Raw genomic sequence first — 16,289 nt, 5'->3', positions numbered from 1 at the left:
ACTTAGACCTCAGTGACGAAACCATGCCAGCCCAGCTAAGCCTTGGTTTACGTTGGGAAATTGAATCTGACACCTTCACCTTTGCAGTGTCTGCAGGTGACAAGCCATTTACACGCTGTGGAGTGCTGTCAACGGTCAACTCACTCTTTGACCCTCTCGGCATGGTGGCGCCCGTGACTATTCAGGGAAGAGCCCTACTACAAGAACTCTGCACAGACATGAGCGACTGGGACTCTCCGCTCCCCGAAGGCAGGTTAACAGAATGGGAGACATGGAGAAATTCTCTCAAAAATCTAAAAAATCTTCATATCCCACGCACCTACTCACCAGACACACACTCCAAATCCAAACGCACCGAGTTGTGTGTATTCTCAGATGCGTCCGAGAAAGCTACTGGCGCGGTAGCCTACCTGAGATCCCTGGATGATGAGGGCCAAAGCAACGTGGGATTTGTCCTGGGAAAGGCGAAGTTGACACCCCAGCCAGAGCCCACCATACCACGCCTGGAGTTATGCGCTGCAGTATTAGCGATGGAGATGGCGGATCTCATCCTGGATGAGATAGATTTCAAGCTTGATGCAGTGAAATTCTACTGTGACAGCAAAGTTGTGCTCGGTTACATCTCCAATGAGTCAAAGAGGTTCTTCATATATGTACACAACAGAGTTCAGCGAATAAGACAATCAACATGCCCCGACCAGTGGCACTATGTGCCCACAGAGCTGAATCCAGCTGACCTCGCCACCAGGTCAGTGCCTGCCTTCCAGCTCTCCAATACAATGTGGTTTACCGGGCCAGCTTTCTTACACAAACCTGACCAAGCTGACTATACGGCACAAGAATCATTCAAGCTCGTCAGCCCAGATCTAGATGTGGAGGTCCGTCCTCATGTGATCAGCTTAATGACTCACACCCAAGAGAGCCTACTTACCTGTGAGCGCTTTGAGCGCTTTTCAACCTGGCGATCACTCGTTAGAGCCATAGCTTTCTTAATCCATGTGGCTCGCTCTCACAAGCCCGATCCTGGCAGCTCGTCAAACAAATGCAGAGGTTGGCACTGGTGCAGGAAGCCTCGTTCCCCAGACGAGTTGGCTGCAGCTGAGAACATTATCATCAGGTCAGTTCAAGTTCAGGCGTACTCTGAGGAGTACAGAGCACTTGCTGAAAAAAGAACCATTACCAAGACCAGTTCACTGTGGAAACTGAATCCAGTTTTGAATGACGGCCTCATCAGAATTGGAGGACGGCTGACGCATGCAGAATTGAGCTTGCAAGAAAGGAGTCCTGTTGTCCTGCCACATCAAAGCCACATCATAACATTGCTCACAAGACACCACCATGAACTGATAGAACACCAGGGCCACCAGTTCACTGAGGGAGCCATTCGAGCAGCCGGCTTGTGGATTGTCAGCGGCAAACTGTTGATTGGATCTGTCTTACACCAATGCATCACATGCAGAAAGCTCAGATGGAGAACGGAGGAGCAGAAGATGGCTGATCTGCCTCCGGAATGACTTAGTTCATCGCCACCATTTTCATACGTCGGCCTGGATGTTTTTGGCCCTTGGACTATCACTACTCGCCGCACCAGAGGAGGCGCCGCTCATAGCAAACGCTGGGCTATGCTATTCACTTGTATGAGCACAAGAGCTGTGCATATAGAAGTGATCGAGTCCATGGACACGTCCAGCTGCATTAATGCATTACGAAGATTCTTCGCCATCCGCGGGCCAGCAAAGCAGTTAAGATCCGACTGTGGAACAAATTTCATTGGAGCCTGTCGAGAGCTAGAGTTAGGGAATGAACACAACCAAAGGCCAAGCATCCTGACATACCTAAGCCAGCAAGGTTGCACATGGGAATTTAATCCTCCACATGCTTCACACATGGGTGGTGCATGGGAGCGCATGATTGGAGTGTCGCGGCGCATTCTGGACTCCATGTTGCGACAGAACAGACCACCTCAGCTGACACACAAAGTGCTGTGCACCTTCATGGCTGAAGTGTCAGCAATCATTAATGCGAGGCCCCGTGTTCCTGTTTCTTCCGATCCAGATTCACCATTCCTTTTGACTCCAAACATGTTATTCACACAGAAGGGCAGTGTACCCACTCCTCCTGGAGACTTCACTGACAAAGACCTCCTGAAGAGCCAGTGGAGAAGAGTACAAGCCTTGGCCAGTAAGTTCTGGAGCCGCTGGCACACCGAGTACCTTCCCACTTTGCAAAGCCGGCGGAAGTGGAACGAGGCTCGTCGGAGTCTCCGAGAAGGTGACATCGTCTTACTGAAAGAAAGCCAAGTATCCCGCAATGAGTGGCCTATGGGTCTTGTCACCTCTGTCTTCCCCAGCAAAGACGACAGGGTGCGAAAGATAGAGGTGAAGGCCACTGTTCAAGGGACGGTCAAAAAGTTCTTCAGACCCATCTCAGAGGTCGTACTCCTCTTACCTAAGGAGGACTAAGTGTTATTGATTCCACAGTTCTCTATGTTTTATAAGCAGTGGCATCCAATAGACACCAGGCGGGGAGTGTTCTGCCTTATAATTGCAGGTGTTACGTTTTGTTGCCACCAGTAGGTGGCAGTAGATGGTAATGGCCAGTAGGGTCACTCAACAGGAACAGGAAGTAGTACAGTGATAAGCAAACAAAGAGGTCACATCAGCATGAAGTGTGCTGCAAGTTAATCTGCTGTAATCTTACATTGTTACGCCTTCGAAAGCATTGCCTGTGAGTTGAATGGTTTCATTACATATTCACGTTTAGATGTTAGTTATATCTCACATATGTAACAAGGTGCATTTCTTTCTTTTTTCTTTCTCAGTTTTACTCCAACCCAATACAACTGATTTGTATTGTTTCATTGACCTCATGCAAGTGTGGCATCATTAAACACCGGAGCTTGGACGCTACATCCTGACTCATCGTTATTGAAAGGAGTTTGGCTGGCTGTCTAACTGTGTACAAACACATACACGTAGGGAGGATGGTACAGTTGATACCGGCAGCCTCCAGTCCCAGCGAACCGATTATTCTTGCGAAGCAAGCTGACGCATGGGTTGAACCACTGACCGTCACTGAAAATGCTGATGGCTGGCATGTATACCATTGTGACATTTTCATTTCCAAAACTATAGCCACATTTGAAGTGACACTGCCAAGTGAGGGGTAAAAATTCCTCTGCCTCGCTCCTAGAGTAGATAATCGGAAAACTCTGCACTCCTGGCCTTTGTACTTCCACCCATTGACTTTAATGGATGCAAAAATCACAGGCTGGGGGTGTGTGATTTCCTGATATGCTCTCCCGGTGTGGCACAGCGGAATTTGTATCCCCAAGTTTTGAACCCAAATCAACTTGAATAGTTAAGAGTCTCAAACTGATTTCACTTTTTCTCTTGATATTAGGTCATGCTTATAAATGACAAACGAGCCATCTTACCTGATAGGTTAGTGTAATGGTCATTACAGCGCACCACAGAGCCATGAGAGAATAACCACCAAGGATGAGCACTCGCCTTCCGAGACATTCAATCATAAGGCCCTGAGGAAGCAATGACACCATCAGCCCTGTCTCAGATATAGCAAAAAGACTTACACACTCTCAATGTTATGGCGCTTCACATAGTGACTGACTTCAGCATCCACTGAAAAAGAAATCATACTGAATTATCTCATGCAATTGAAATTGCGCGATCACTAAAGCATTCTGTATTACGGACTATCTCTGATGTTAATCCAGCTCCTACACACTGTGGCTCTTAATAACTTAACCCAGCCAGCACCCTGCGTTACTGACGCCTTGAACTTACTCGCCTTTTCTAGCTCATCATTGGTGCCAGAATGGCATTTCTATTTTGAAGTCTAAAAATTGATGCACATCTCGTTCTATACCAGGTTTTCAGTGTTGCCTGTGACACTGTTCTCGAGGGAGTGGGGGGAGGGGGTCTCAGGCCTTCTTGTGATGTGCGCATCAATGCCACTTGAAGCTTATATACTAATGTAGTACAAATGTCCTACCTCACAGAACATCGCACCTCTGCTCCTGCCAGACTTTGCAAGATCAATTAATAAATTAGCATAAAATAAATGCACTTTTTCTTTTATTACAATAATTTTGTAAGTGAACTTTAGCCATCCTACTCTTTCTTCACATTTGCATCCCCTGGGTATTTGAATTTACATTCTTTCTCCTAGTACATGTAACCCGAAGGTCAGTATCCTAAGAGGTGGTTGGCTGCTCATGGGACTGAAGTGGCTTTCCTCTTATGCCAGATTAATCCTGGGAATCACCCACTGCAGACTGCACCTCGAGCATTTGTCTGGGCAGCCTCATCTTCCACGAGCCACTTGAGTGGTGTCCTGAGAGGATAGGTCACACACCCGACATGCGTTGCTGTCGTCAGAAACAGCAGCCTCATAAAAGTCGATTCCACCCATTATCATTCTACTGAGCCCAGGATCTGTGTATTCATTGATCAGTAGGATGGCTAGTCTACTGGTAGCTGCCAGATACTGGATACCCTGGAGAGAAAGTGACCGGTTTACTGGCCGCAAGTGTCTGAAAGCTGGATGATCCATATCAGCCTCCTACTGACATCCCCACCATCACAGAAGCCTGTCTTCAGCCAATTCAATTCACTCCACTCCACATGATATCAAGAAATGGCTGAGCGCACTGGATACAGCAAAGGCTGTAGGTCCCGACAACATCCTGGCTGTAGTTGTGAAGACTTGTGCTCCAGAACTAGCCGCACATCTAGCCAAGCTGTTCCGGTACAGCTACTACACTGGTATTTACCAAACAATGCCCAGGTATGTCCTGTCCACAAAAAGCAGGACAAATCTAATCCAGCCAATTACCACCCCATCAGCCTACTCTCAATCATCAGCAACATGATAGAAGGTGTCGTCGACAGTGCTATCAAGCAGCACTTACTCACCAATAACCTGCTCACCAATGCTCATTTTGGATTCTGCCAGAACCACTCAACTCCCGACCTCATTACAGCCTTGGTCCAAACATGGACAAAAGAGCTGAATTCTAGAGGAGAGGTGAGAGTGACTGCCCTTGACATCAAGGCAGTATTTGACCGAGTGTGGCATCAAGGATCCCTAATAAAATTGCAGTCAATGGGAATCGGGAGAAACTTTCCACTGACTGGAGTCATACCTAGCACAAAGGAAGATGGTTGTGGTTGTTGGAGCCAATCATCTCAGCCCTAGGACATCGCTGCAGGAGTTCCTCAGGGCAGTGTCCTAGGCCCAACCATCTTCAGCTGCTTCAATGACCTTCCTTCCAACATAAGGTCAGAAGTGGGGATGCATGCTAATGATTGCACAGTGTTCAGTTTCATTCGCAACTCCTCAGATAATGAAGCACTCCATGCCCACATGCAGCAAGACCTGGATGACATTCAGACTTGGGCTGGTATGTTGCAAGTAACATTCGCATCACACAAGTGCCGGACAATGCCATCTCCAACAAGAGAGGGTCTAACAACCTCCCCATAACATTCAATGGGATTACTATCACCGAATCCCCCAACATCAACAATCTGGGGGTCACCATTGACCAGAAACTTAACTGGACCAGTCACATAAATACTGTGGCTACAAGAACAGGTCAGAGGCTGGATATTCTGCGGCGAGTGACTCATCTGCTGAGTTCCCAAAGCCTTTCCACCATCTACAGGCACAAGTAAGGAGTGTGATTGAATACTCTCCACTTGCCTGGATGAGTGCAACTCCAACAACACTCAAGAAGCTCGACACCATCCAGGACAAAGCAGCCCGCTTGACTGGCACCCCATCCGCCACCTTAAACATTCACTCCCTCCACCACCGGCGTACCATGGCTGCAGTGTGTACCATCTACAAGATGCACTGCAGCAACTCGCCAAGGCTTCTTTGACAACACCTCTCGCCAAGGATTCTTTGACAGCACTGCCCAAACCCGCGACTTCTGCCACCTAGAAAGACAAGGGCAGCAAGCACATGGGAACACCACCTGCAAGTTCCCTTCCAAGTCACACACCATCCTGACTTTGAAATAGATCGCCGTTTCTTCATCGTCGCTGGGTCAAAATCCTGGAACTCCTTCCCTAAAAGCACTGTGGGAGTACCTTCACCACATGGACTGCAAGGCGACGGCTCACCACCACCTTCTCAAGGATAATTAGGGATGGGCAATAAATGCTGGCGTTACCAGTGACGCTCACATCCCATGAATGGAAAAAATCCGCTTCCATTGCCCTGATGGATCTGCGGGGAAGGAGGGCCTAAACTAAGAATGAGTGAGCAGGACCTCTAGAGATTAAGGAGGCAGTGAAGAATGAGGAGCCTACTTAGTCGCTGCAGCTTTACGGGGATGCCATGGTGAATATCTAGGTCTACACCCACTAACCTGCAACCTGTACAGATCTCACTATATACAATACATACAATCATACAGCACAGAAGGGGGCCATTCGGCCAATTGTGCCTGTGCTGGCTCTGTGAAATAAGTCCCACGCTCCTGCTCTTTCCCCATAGCCCTTCAATTCCCCCCCCACCGCCACTCACATATTTATCCAATTTCCCGTTTGAAAAGGTATTATTGAATCTGCTTCCACCACCCTTCACCCTTTCGGGTCATTTCAGATCATAACTCTGTAAAAAAAAAAAAATTCTCATCATCTCCTTTCTGGTTCTTTTGACAATGATCTTAAATCTGCGTTCTCTGGTTACTGTCCCTCCTGACAGTGGAGACAGTTTCTCCCTATCTACTCTATCAAAACCCCTCATACGTTTGAACACCTCTATTAAATCTCCCCTTAACCTTCTCTGCTCTAAGGAGAACAATCCCAGCTTCTTCAGTCTCTCATCTCTGGTCCCATTCTGGTAAATCTCCTGTGTTCTCTCTAACATCTCAACATCCTTCCTAAAGTGTCCCACGTTGAGAACAGGATATCCACCTACTCCTTGTAGGAGGTCAGCTCTTGCCCATGATGCCTCCTCCAGTCACCTGTCTTTTACTTGTGCACAAGTTTCTTCAGCAATAAGATTGGTCGCATGAGGTGAAGACTAGTGCGTAAGGGATGTCTGTAAGGTGGCATCAGATAATCAATGTTATAGATCGGCTGGTAGCATCCTGTTAAAGTAGAGCAGTACTCCTCATCTCATGTGCTTGCTCTGTTCCCATATCTCTTTAATCCCCTTTTCCTTTAACCACCTTTCTAACCTATTCTTAAATGTTGGCATAGTCTCTACTTCAATCAGTAACTCACAGCCCTCTGTAAAAGGTTTCTCCTAAATCTCTTAAATTTAATCTAATATCCAGATCCCTCTGTTCTAAACCCCTTAAATCACTAGAAACTATCAGCTATGCTCCATCCTCTCATAATTTTAAACATCTTAGTCTGGGCTGGATTTGAACCCAGGCCCCAAGGTGAAAGGACAGAGTTCAAGTTCACTGCACGGCCCAATCCTTCAGTAGTAGCCCGGGTACCGATCCCTGGTGAATCGAACCATGAAAAAAGGCTCATTGGTTGTTACTAAAACCATTGGCTTTTGATGGGTTTGCAACTGTCCATTCTACTTACACAGCATAAGGCTGAGAGACACTCGCAGGCCCCAGTGCCCATAGTAACATATGGGATATATGCTTGTGCGATTCCAGCTTCATTAAATATATAGGTGGCATAGAAGTAAATCTGAAACATAGAAAACAGCTTCAGTTAAATCACAAGTGCATAGGCAACATCACAGAACAGTACAGGCACGTAATTTTCTGATTGGTAACTGATTGGAAAATGGGCAGAGACTGTTATACCTGGTTTCCGCCCATTTTAGCACCTATTCAATTTTCTAGCCAGGTTTTGTACTGGTACCAAAAGTGCCCACCGGCTTGTGGTTAATTATATTACAAACAGAAACATAGAAGATAGGAGCAGGAGTAGGCCATTCGGCCCCTTGAGCCTGCTCTGCCATTCAATGAGATCATGGCTGATCATCCAAACTCGGTACCCTGTCCCTGCCTTCTCCCCATATCCCTTGATCCCTTTAGCCTTAAGAAATATATCTAACTCCTTCTTGAATATATTTAATGAATTGGCCTCAACTGCCTTCTGTGGTAGAGAATTCCACAGGTTCACCACTCTCTGGGTGAAGAAATTCCTCCTCATCTCTGTCCTAAATGGCTTACCCCTTATCCTTAGACTGTGACCCCTGGTTCTGGGCTCCCCCGCCATCGGGAACATCCTTCCTGCATCTAGTCTGTCTAGTCCTGTTAGAATTTTATAAGTTTCAATGAGATCCCCTCTCATTCTTCTAAACTCCAGCGAGTATAAGCCCAATCGACCCAATCTCTCCTCATATGTCATTCCTGCCATCCCAGGGATCAGTCTGGTGAATCTTCGCTGCACTCCCTCCATGGCAACATCCTTCCTCAGATAAGGCGACCAAAACTGCATACAATGCTCAAGGTGTGGTTTCACCAAGGCCCTGTACAACTGCAGCAAGACATCCTTGTTCCTGTACTCGAACCCTCTTGCTACGAAGGCCAACATACCATTTGCCTTCTTAACCGTCTGCTGCACCTGCATGCTTACCTTCAGCGACTGGTGCACAAGGACACCCAGGTCTCGTTGCACTTCCCCTTCTCCCAATCTATTGCCGTTCAGATAATAATCTGTCTTCCTGTTTTTGCCACCAAAGTGGATAACCTCGCATTTATCCACATTATACTGCATCTGCCCAATCACCCAACCTGTCCAAATCATACTGGAGTTTCTCGGCATCCTCCTCACAGCACACACGCCCACCCAGCTTTGTGTCATCTGCAAACTTGGAGATATTACATCTAGTTCCCTCATCTAGATCATTAATATATGTTGTGAATAGCTGGGGTCCTAGGACCGATCCCTGCGGTACCCCACTAGTCACTGCCTGCCACTTGGAAAAAGACCCGTTTATTCCAACTCTTTGCTTCCTGTCTGCCAACCAGTTCTCTATCCAAGTCAGTACCTTACCCCCAATCCCATGTGCTTTAACTTTGCACGCTAGTCTCTTATGCGGGACCTTATCGAAAGCCTTCTGAAAGTCCAAATACACCACATCCACTGGTTCTCCCTTATCTATTCTACCAGTTACATCCTCAAAAAATTCCAGTAGATTAGTCAAGCATGATTTACCTTTTGTAAATCTATGTTGACTTTGTCCAATCCTGTCACTGTTTTCCAGGTTTTGTACTGGCACCAAAAGTGCTCACCGGCTTGTGGTTAATTATATTACAAATGATGGCCTAATGATATCATTCAGATAAGAACATAAGAAATAGGAGCAGGAGTAGGCCATTCGGCCCTTCGAGCCTGCTCCGCCATTCAGTGAGATCATGGCTGATCTTCTGCCTCAACTCCATTCACCGGCCCTATCGCCATATCCCTTGATGCCCTTACTAGTCAGAAATCTATCGACTTCTGTTTTGAATATACCCAATGACTGAGCCTCCACAGCCCTCTGGGGTAGAGAATTCCAAAGATTTTTCTTCTCATCTCAGTCCTGAATGGCCTACCCTTTATCCTGAGGCTGTGGCCCCTAGTTCGAGACTCCCCAGCCAAGGGAAACATTCTCCCAGCCTCCACCCTATCAAGCCCTGTAATAATTTTGTATGCTTCAATGAGATCCCCTCATCCTTCTGAATTCAAGAGAATACAGGCCTAGTTTTCTCAATCTCTTCTCATACGACAGTCCCGCCATCCCAGGAATCAATCTCGTGAACCTTTGTTGCACTCCCTCTATGGCAAGTATATCCTTCCTTAGGTAAGGAGACCAAAATTGTACACAGTACTCCAGGTGTGGTCTCACCAAGGCCCTATATAATTGGAGTAAGACTTCTTTACTCCTGTACTCAGGATGGCCCCACAACAGCCCAGTCTTTATACCGCTCATTATCCCCCCCCCCACCCCCCCAAAAATGGCTGTCCAGGGCTCCGAGCGTGTGCAATTTATGGAGGTGCATTTAAAGAGCCGCATAGTATGATTTGTAGCAGCATTTTAAAATGATTTCTGAGCTTGCCCTGTTTTTCTACTCAGTTGATCAGAAAGCTTTGTGCCAGCTGTTTTGGTAGCCCACAAATGTTGGAAAAATGGGAACCCCCCTTTACTTACATTTGTTTTTATAAGGAGGAAGAGGAGGAGGAGCAGTGGAGGGATGCCAGGCAGGTCAGGCTGCACCCACCTTCTCATACCCTTCCACCCACATTTACAGGCAGTGATGCCCCTACCTGGCAATGTCTATGTGGAGCTGCACATGTGGTTCCGGGTCAGCACACAGGCAGAGGCAGAGCTGTGCCATCAACCGCAAGGATACCTGCAGCCAATGTTCCCCCTAATTTTATTTTTGGGTGCATGGTCCCTTTAATGTGCTGCGTGGCCAATTCCAAATTTGGCACATGCGCAAAATCTCCCACTCAAAAGCCGGTAAGCGGCCTGTGCGGGACCTCCAGACAGCTGTGCGGCCACGTGACCTCCAGACAGCTGTGCGGCCACGTGACCTCCAGACAGCTGTGCGGCCACGTGACCTCCAGACAGCTGTGCGGCCACGTGACCTCCAGACAGCTGTGCGGCCACGTGACCACGCAGCTTAGCGGGAACGCTGCCCGCAGCTACCACGTGCTATAGGGCTTGCAGTAACGAATGGTCAGCTACACCCTGTAATAAAAATACATCTGATAAACGAAAGCTAGATGTTAAAATCGGCTCCAGCATGCTGAAGAAAAAGGACTCTTAAAAAGGCTGAAGGACCGTTAAAAGGATTGCTAATTTACACCTTGAAAGACTGGATCACTATAGCAACAAGAACGTGCTCCCGGTCCGCTGGAAATCGTTTAAGCAGCTGTCTACTTAACCTGTTTATGCCGTGAACACAGAGAAGTGAAGTGTCAATCGGTGGGTTGTAAATCGAGGAGCCTATTGTTGACAAGCAACCGCCCCAGAGGTGTTGTTCAAAGTTAAAAAGTATTTAAAGCCAAGCAGAAGTTAGAAGAGGCTGCTCCAACCTTGCCTTTTGCCTCCTGGGGCTGTAACCTCACCTGGAATTCTCCCAACTGCTCTCTACCTCATGGCTTCATGCCTCGATGCTGACATACAGACTGCCTGTGAAGCAGGTGACCTGGGTGCAAGAGAAAGCCACCTACACCACAACTTGGAATCTTCTCGATAAGCTTGAGTCAATCATGAGTATATAACTTTCGTTAAGGAGTTAGTCTATGGTTGACATTTGATTTCCAAATGGTTGTGTGTTTTTTTTATTCATTCATGTGATGTGGCATCACTGACAAGGCCAGTAGTTATTGGCCGTCCCTAGTTGCCCTCGAGAAGGTGGTGGTGAGCTGCCTTCTTCAAACGCTGCAGTCCGTGAGGTGAAGGTACTCCCACAATGCATTTTGGAAATTCAGAAGGTGTTTTATTGTTAAAATTATTCTAAATCGTGCATAAACCCAAGATGTTGTTTAATTCTAATGCCAATTTTTCTAACTTATTTAGAAAAGCCATGAATTGTGCCTTAAGTTTCTTTAGGAAAATTAGCCCATTAAATTAAATATAAACCTAGGAGATCAAAAGGCAATTCCCCAAATTGAAGTGCAAATCACTTTGCGCCTTTTTGCTCCTACAACTCTCGAACATAAGATCATAGGAAATAGGAGCAGGAGCAGGCCATTCGGCCCCTCAAGCCTGCTCTGCCATTCGGCCCCTCAATCCTGCTCCGCCATTTAATGAGATCATGGCTGATCCGATTTTGGCCTCAACTCCACTTTCCTGCCCGCTCCCCATAACGCTCGACTCCCCTGTTGCTCAAAAATTTTGCTTATCTCAGCCTTGAATATATTCAATGACTCAACTTCCACAGCTCTCTGGGGTAAAGAACTCCAAAGATTCACGACCCTCTGAGAAGAAATTCCTCCTCATCTCCATCTTAAATGGGCGACCCCTTAGTCTGAGACTATGCCCCCTCGTTCTAGATTCCCTGACGAGAAGAAACATCCTCCCAGCATCTACCCTGTCCATCCCCTCAGAACATAGAAACATAGAAGGTAGGAGCAGGAGTAGGCCATTCGGCCCCTCGAGCCTGCTCCGCCATTCAATGAGATCATGGCTGATCATCCAAACTCAGTACCCTGTCCCTGCCTTCTCTCCATATCCCTTGATCCCTTTAGCCTTAAGAAATATATCCAACTCCTTCTTGAATATATTTAATGAATTGGCCTCTACTGCCTTCTTTGGTAGAGAATTCCACAGGTTCACCACTCTCTGGGTGAAGAAATTCCTCCTCATTTCTGTCCTAAATGGCCTACCCCTTATCCTTAGACTGTGACCCCTGGTTCTGGACTCCCCGACCATCGGGAACATCCTTCCAGCATCTAGTCTGTCTAGTCCTGTTAGAATTTTATAAGTTTCAATGAGATCCCCTCTCATTCTTCTAAACTCCAGTGAGTACAAGCCCAATCGACCCAATCTCTCCTCATACGTCATTCCTGCCATCCCAGGTATCAGCCTGGTGAATCTTCGCTGCACTCCTTCCATGGCAAGAACATCCTTCCTCAGATAAGGCGACCAAAATTGCACACAATACTCAAGATGTGGTCTCACCAAGGCCCTGTACAACTGCAGCAAGACATCCTTGTTCCTGTACTCAAACCCTCTCACTACAAAGGCCAACATACCATTTGCCTTCTTAACCGCCTGCTGCACCTGCATGCTTACTTTCAGCGACTGGTGCACAAGGACGCCCAGGCCTCATTGCACTTCCCCTTCTCCCAATCTATTGCCATTCAGATAATAATCTGCCTTCCTGTTTTTGACACCAAAGTGGATAACCTCGCATTTATCCACATTATATTGCATCTGACATGCTTCTGCCCAATCACCCAACCTGTCCAAATCATCCTGGAGTTTCTCGGCATTCTCCTCACAGCACTCACGCCCACCCAGCTTTGTGTCGTCTGCAAACTTGGAGATATTACAGAATCACACAGAATCACAGAAACCCCACAGTGCAGATAGAGGCTATTTCGGCCCATCGAGCCTGCACCGACACATATCCCACCCGATCCCCGTAACCCCTACTCCAACACATATCCCACCCTATCCCCGTAACCCCACGTATTTAATCCCCCTAACACTAAGGGTCAATTTTATCATAGCCAATCAACCTAACCCGCACATCTTTGGACTGTGGGAGGAAACCGGAGCACCCGGAGGAAACCCACGCAAACACGGGGAGAATGTGCAAACTCCACACAGACAGTCGCCCGAGGCCGGATTCGAACCCGGGTCCCTGGCGCTGTGAGGTAACAGTGCTAACCACTATGCCACCGTGCTGCATCTAGGTCCCTTGTCCAGATCATGAATATATATTGTGAATAGCTGGGGTCCAAGACCGATCCCTGCGGTACCCCACTAGTCACTGCCTGCCACTCGGAAAAAGAGCCGTTTATTCCAACTCTTTGCTTTCTGTCTGCCAACCAGTTCTCTATCCAAGTCAATACCTTGCCCCCAATCCCATGTGCCTTAATGTTACACGCTAATCTCTTATGCGGGACCTTATCGAAAGCCTTTTGAAAATCCAAATACACCACATCCACTGGTTCTCCCTTATCTATTTTACCAGTTACATCCTCAAAAAATTCCAGTAGATTAGTCAAGCATGATTTACCTTTTGTAAATCCATGTTGACTTTGTCCGATCTGGTCACTTTTTTCCAAGTGCTCTGCCATTACATCCTTTATAATGGACTCTTAGCATTTTCCCCACTACCGATGTCAGGCTTACCGGTCTGTAATTCCTCGTTTTCTCTCTACCACCCTTTTTAAACAGTGGGGTAACATTAGCTACCCGCCAATCCATGGGTACTGTTCCAGAGTCTATCGAATTTTGGAAGATGACCAGCAATGCATCTACTATTTCTAGGGCCACTTCCTTAAGTACTCTAGGATGTAGATTATCAGGCCCTGTGGATTTATCGGCTCTCAATCCCATCAATTTCCCTAACACCATTTCCCTACAAATACTGATTTCTTTCAGTTCCTCCCTTTCATTAGACCCTATGTTCCCCGACATCTTTGGAAGGTTATTTGTGTCCTCCTTTGTGAAGACAGAATCAAAGTATGTATTTAATTGGTCTGCCATTTCTTTGTTCCCCATTATAAATTCCCCTGATTCTGACTGCAAGGGACCTACGCTTGACTTCACCAATCTTTTTCTCTTCACATATCTATAGAAGCTTTTACAGTCAGTTTTTATGTTCCCTGAAAGCTTACTCTCATACTCTATTTTCCCCCTCTTAATTAATCCCTTTGTCCTCCTTTGTTGAATCCTAAACTGCTCCCAATCCTCAGGTTTACTGCTTTTTCTGGCCAATTTATGTGTCCTCTCCTTGGATCTTATGCTATCCCTAATTTCCCTTGTTAGCCACGGTTGAGTCACCTTTTTTGTTTTACTTTTATGCCAAACTGGGATGAACAAATTCTGTAGTTCATCCATGCGATCTTTGAATGTTTGCCATTGCCCATCCACTGTCAACCCTTTGAGTGACATTCCCCAATCAATCCTACCCAACTCGCACCTCATACCATCGTAGTTTCCTTTATTTAAATTCAGGACCCTAGTCTCTGAGTCAACTATTTCACTCTCCATCTTAATGAAGAATTCTATCATATTATGGTCGCTCTGACCCAAGGGGCCTCGCACAACAAGATTGCTAATTAATCCTTTCTCATTACATAATACCCAGTCTAAGATGGCCTGATCTCCAGTTGGTTCCTCGACATATTGGTCCAGGAAACCATCCCGTATACACTCCAGGAATTCCTCCTCCACAGTATTGTTACTAATTTGGTTAGCCCAATCTATATGTAGATTAAAGTCACCCATGATAACTGCTGTGCCCTTATTGCACGCTTCTCTAATTTCCCATATAATGCCATCCTGACCTCCGCATTACTGTTTGGAGGTCTATATACCACTCCCACTAACGTGTTCTGCCTCTTGGTATTTCTCAGTTCTACCCATACAGATTCCACATCATCAGAGCTAATATCCTTCCTTACAATTGTGTTAATCCCCTCTTTAACCAGCAATGCTACCCCACCTCCTTTTCCTTTTTGCTTATCTTTCCTGAATATTGAATACCCCTGGATGTTGAATTCCCAGCCTTGGCCACCCTGCAGCCATGTTTCCGTAATCCCAATCATATATTCGTTTACCTCTATTTGCGCAGCTAATTCATCCACCTTATTACAAATGCTCCTCGCATTAAGACACAAAGCCTTCAGACTTGTTTTTTTAACGCTCTTAGATCTTTTAGAATTATTATTTACTGCGGCCATGTTTGATTTAAACCCTTGATTTCTTTGCCTGCCACTTTTGTTTTTCTCCTTCCTGTCTTTTGCTTTTATCCTTGTTTCCCTTTCCTCTGTCTCCCCGCTCAGGTTCCCAACCCCCTGCCATTTTAGTTTAAACCCTCCCCCAGAGCATTAGCAAACACTCCCCCTAGGACATCGATCCCGGCCCTGCCCAGGTGCAAACTGTCCATTTTGTACTGGTCCCACCTCCCCCAGAACCGGTTCCAATGTCCCAGGAATTTGAATCCCTCCCCGTTGCACCAGTCCTCTAGCCACGTATTCATCTGAAATATCCTTCTATTTCTACTCTGACTAGCACGTGGCACTAGTAGCAATCCTGAGATTACTACCTTTAAGGTCCTATTTTTTAATTTACCTCCTAACTCCCTATATTCAGCTTTTAGGACCTCATCCCGGTTTTTACCTATATCGTTGGTACCTATATGCACCACGACAACTGGCTGTTCACCCTCCCCTTCCAAAATGTTCTGCAGCCGCTCTGAGACATCCTTGACCCTTGCACCAGGGAGGCAACACACCATCCTGGAGTCTTGTTTGCGGCCGCAGAAACGCCCATCTATTCCCCTTACAATAGAATCCCCTATTACTATAGCTCTCCCCCTCTTTTTCCTCCTGTCCTGTGCAGCAGAACCACCCCTGGTGCCAGGAAGTTGGCTGCTGCTGCCTTCCCCTGGTAAGCCATCCCCCCATCAGTATCCAAAGCGGTATATCTGTTTGAGAGGGGGATGGCCACAGGGGACCCCTGCACTACCTTCCTGTGCCTAGTACTCTGCCTGTTGGTCACCCTTTCCCTTTCTGCCTGTGCCACCTTTACCTGCGGTGTGACCAACTGATTAAACGTGCTATTCACGACGTCCTCAGCATTGCGAATGGTCCAGTATGTATCCAATC

General features: G+C 46.8%; 1 protein-coding gene across 1 annotated transcript in view; it reads right to left on the bottom strand.

The window, feature by feature from the left end:
- The window catches only part of slc2a11b (solute carrier family 2 member 11b), a 77,747-nt gene that overhangs the window by 21,064 nt on the left and 40,394 nt on the right, over nucleotides 1-16,289 (bottom strand). Inside the window, exons 7-8 of the mRNA XM_085961883.1 lie at nucleotides 7,578-7,688; nucleotides 3,437-3,538 (exon numbers count right to left, since the gene is read on the bottom strand). Coding sequence (XP_085818009.1) covers nucleotides 3,437-3,538; nucleotides 7,578-7,688 — 213 coding nt within the window. The remainder of the gene's footprint in view (nucleotides 1-3,436; nucleotides 3,539-7,577; nucleotides 7,689-16,289) is intronic.

The sequence above is a fragment of the Somniosus microcephalus genome, chromosome 19 (genome assembly GCF_052327205.1).
Source record: "Somniosus microcephalus isolate GS21.2 chromosome 19, FLI_Smic_1.0, whole genome shotgun sequence".
NCBI classification, from domain to species: domain Eukaryota; kingdom Metazoa; phylum Chordata; class Chondrichthyes; order Squaliformes; family Somniosidae; genus Somniosus; species Somniosus microcephalus.
The sequence above is the reverse complement of the archived record's forward strand: the minus strand, read 5'-3'. Positions and strand labels throughout refer to the sequence as shown.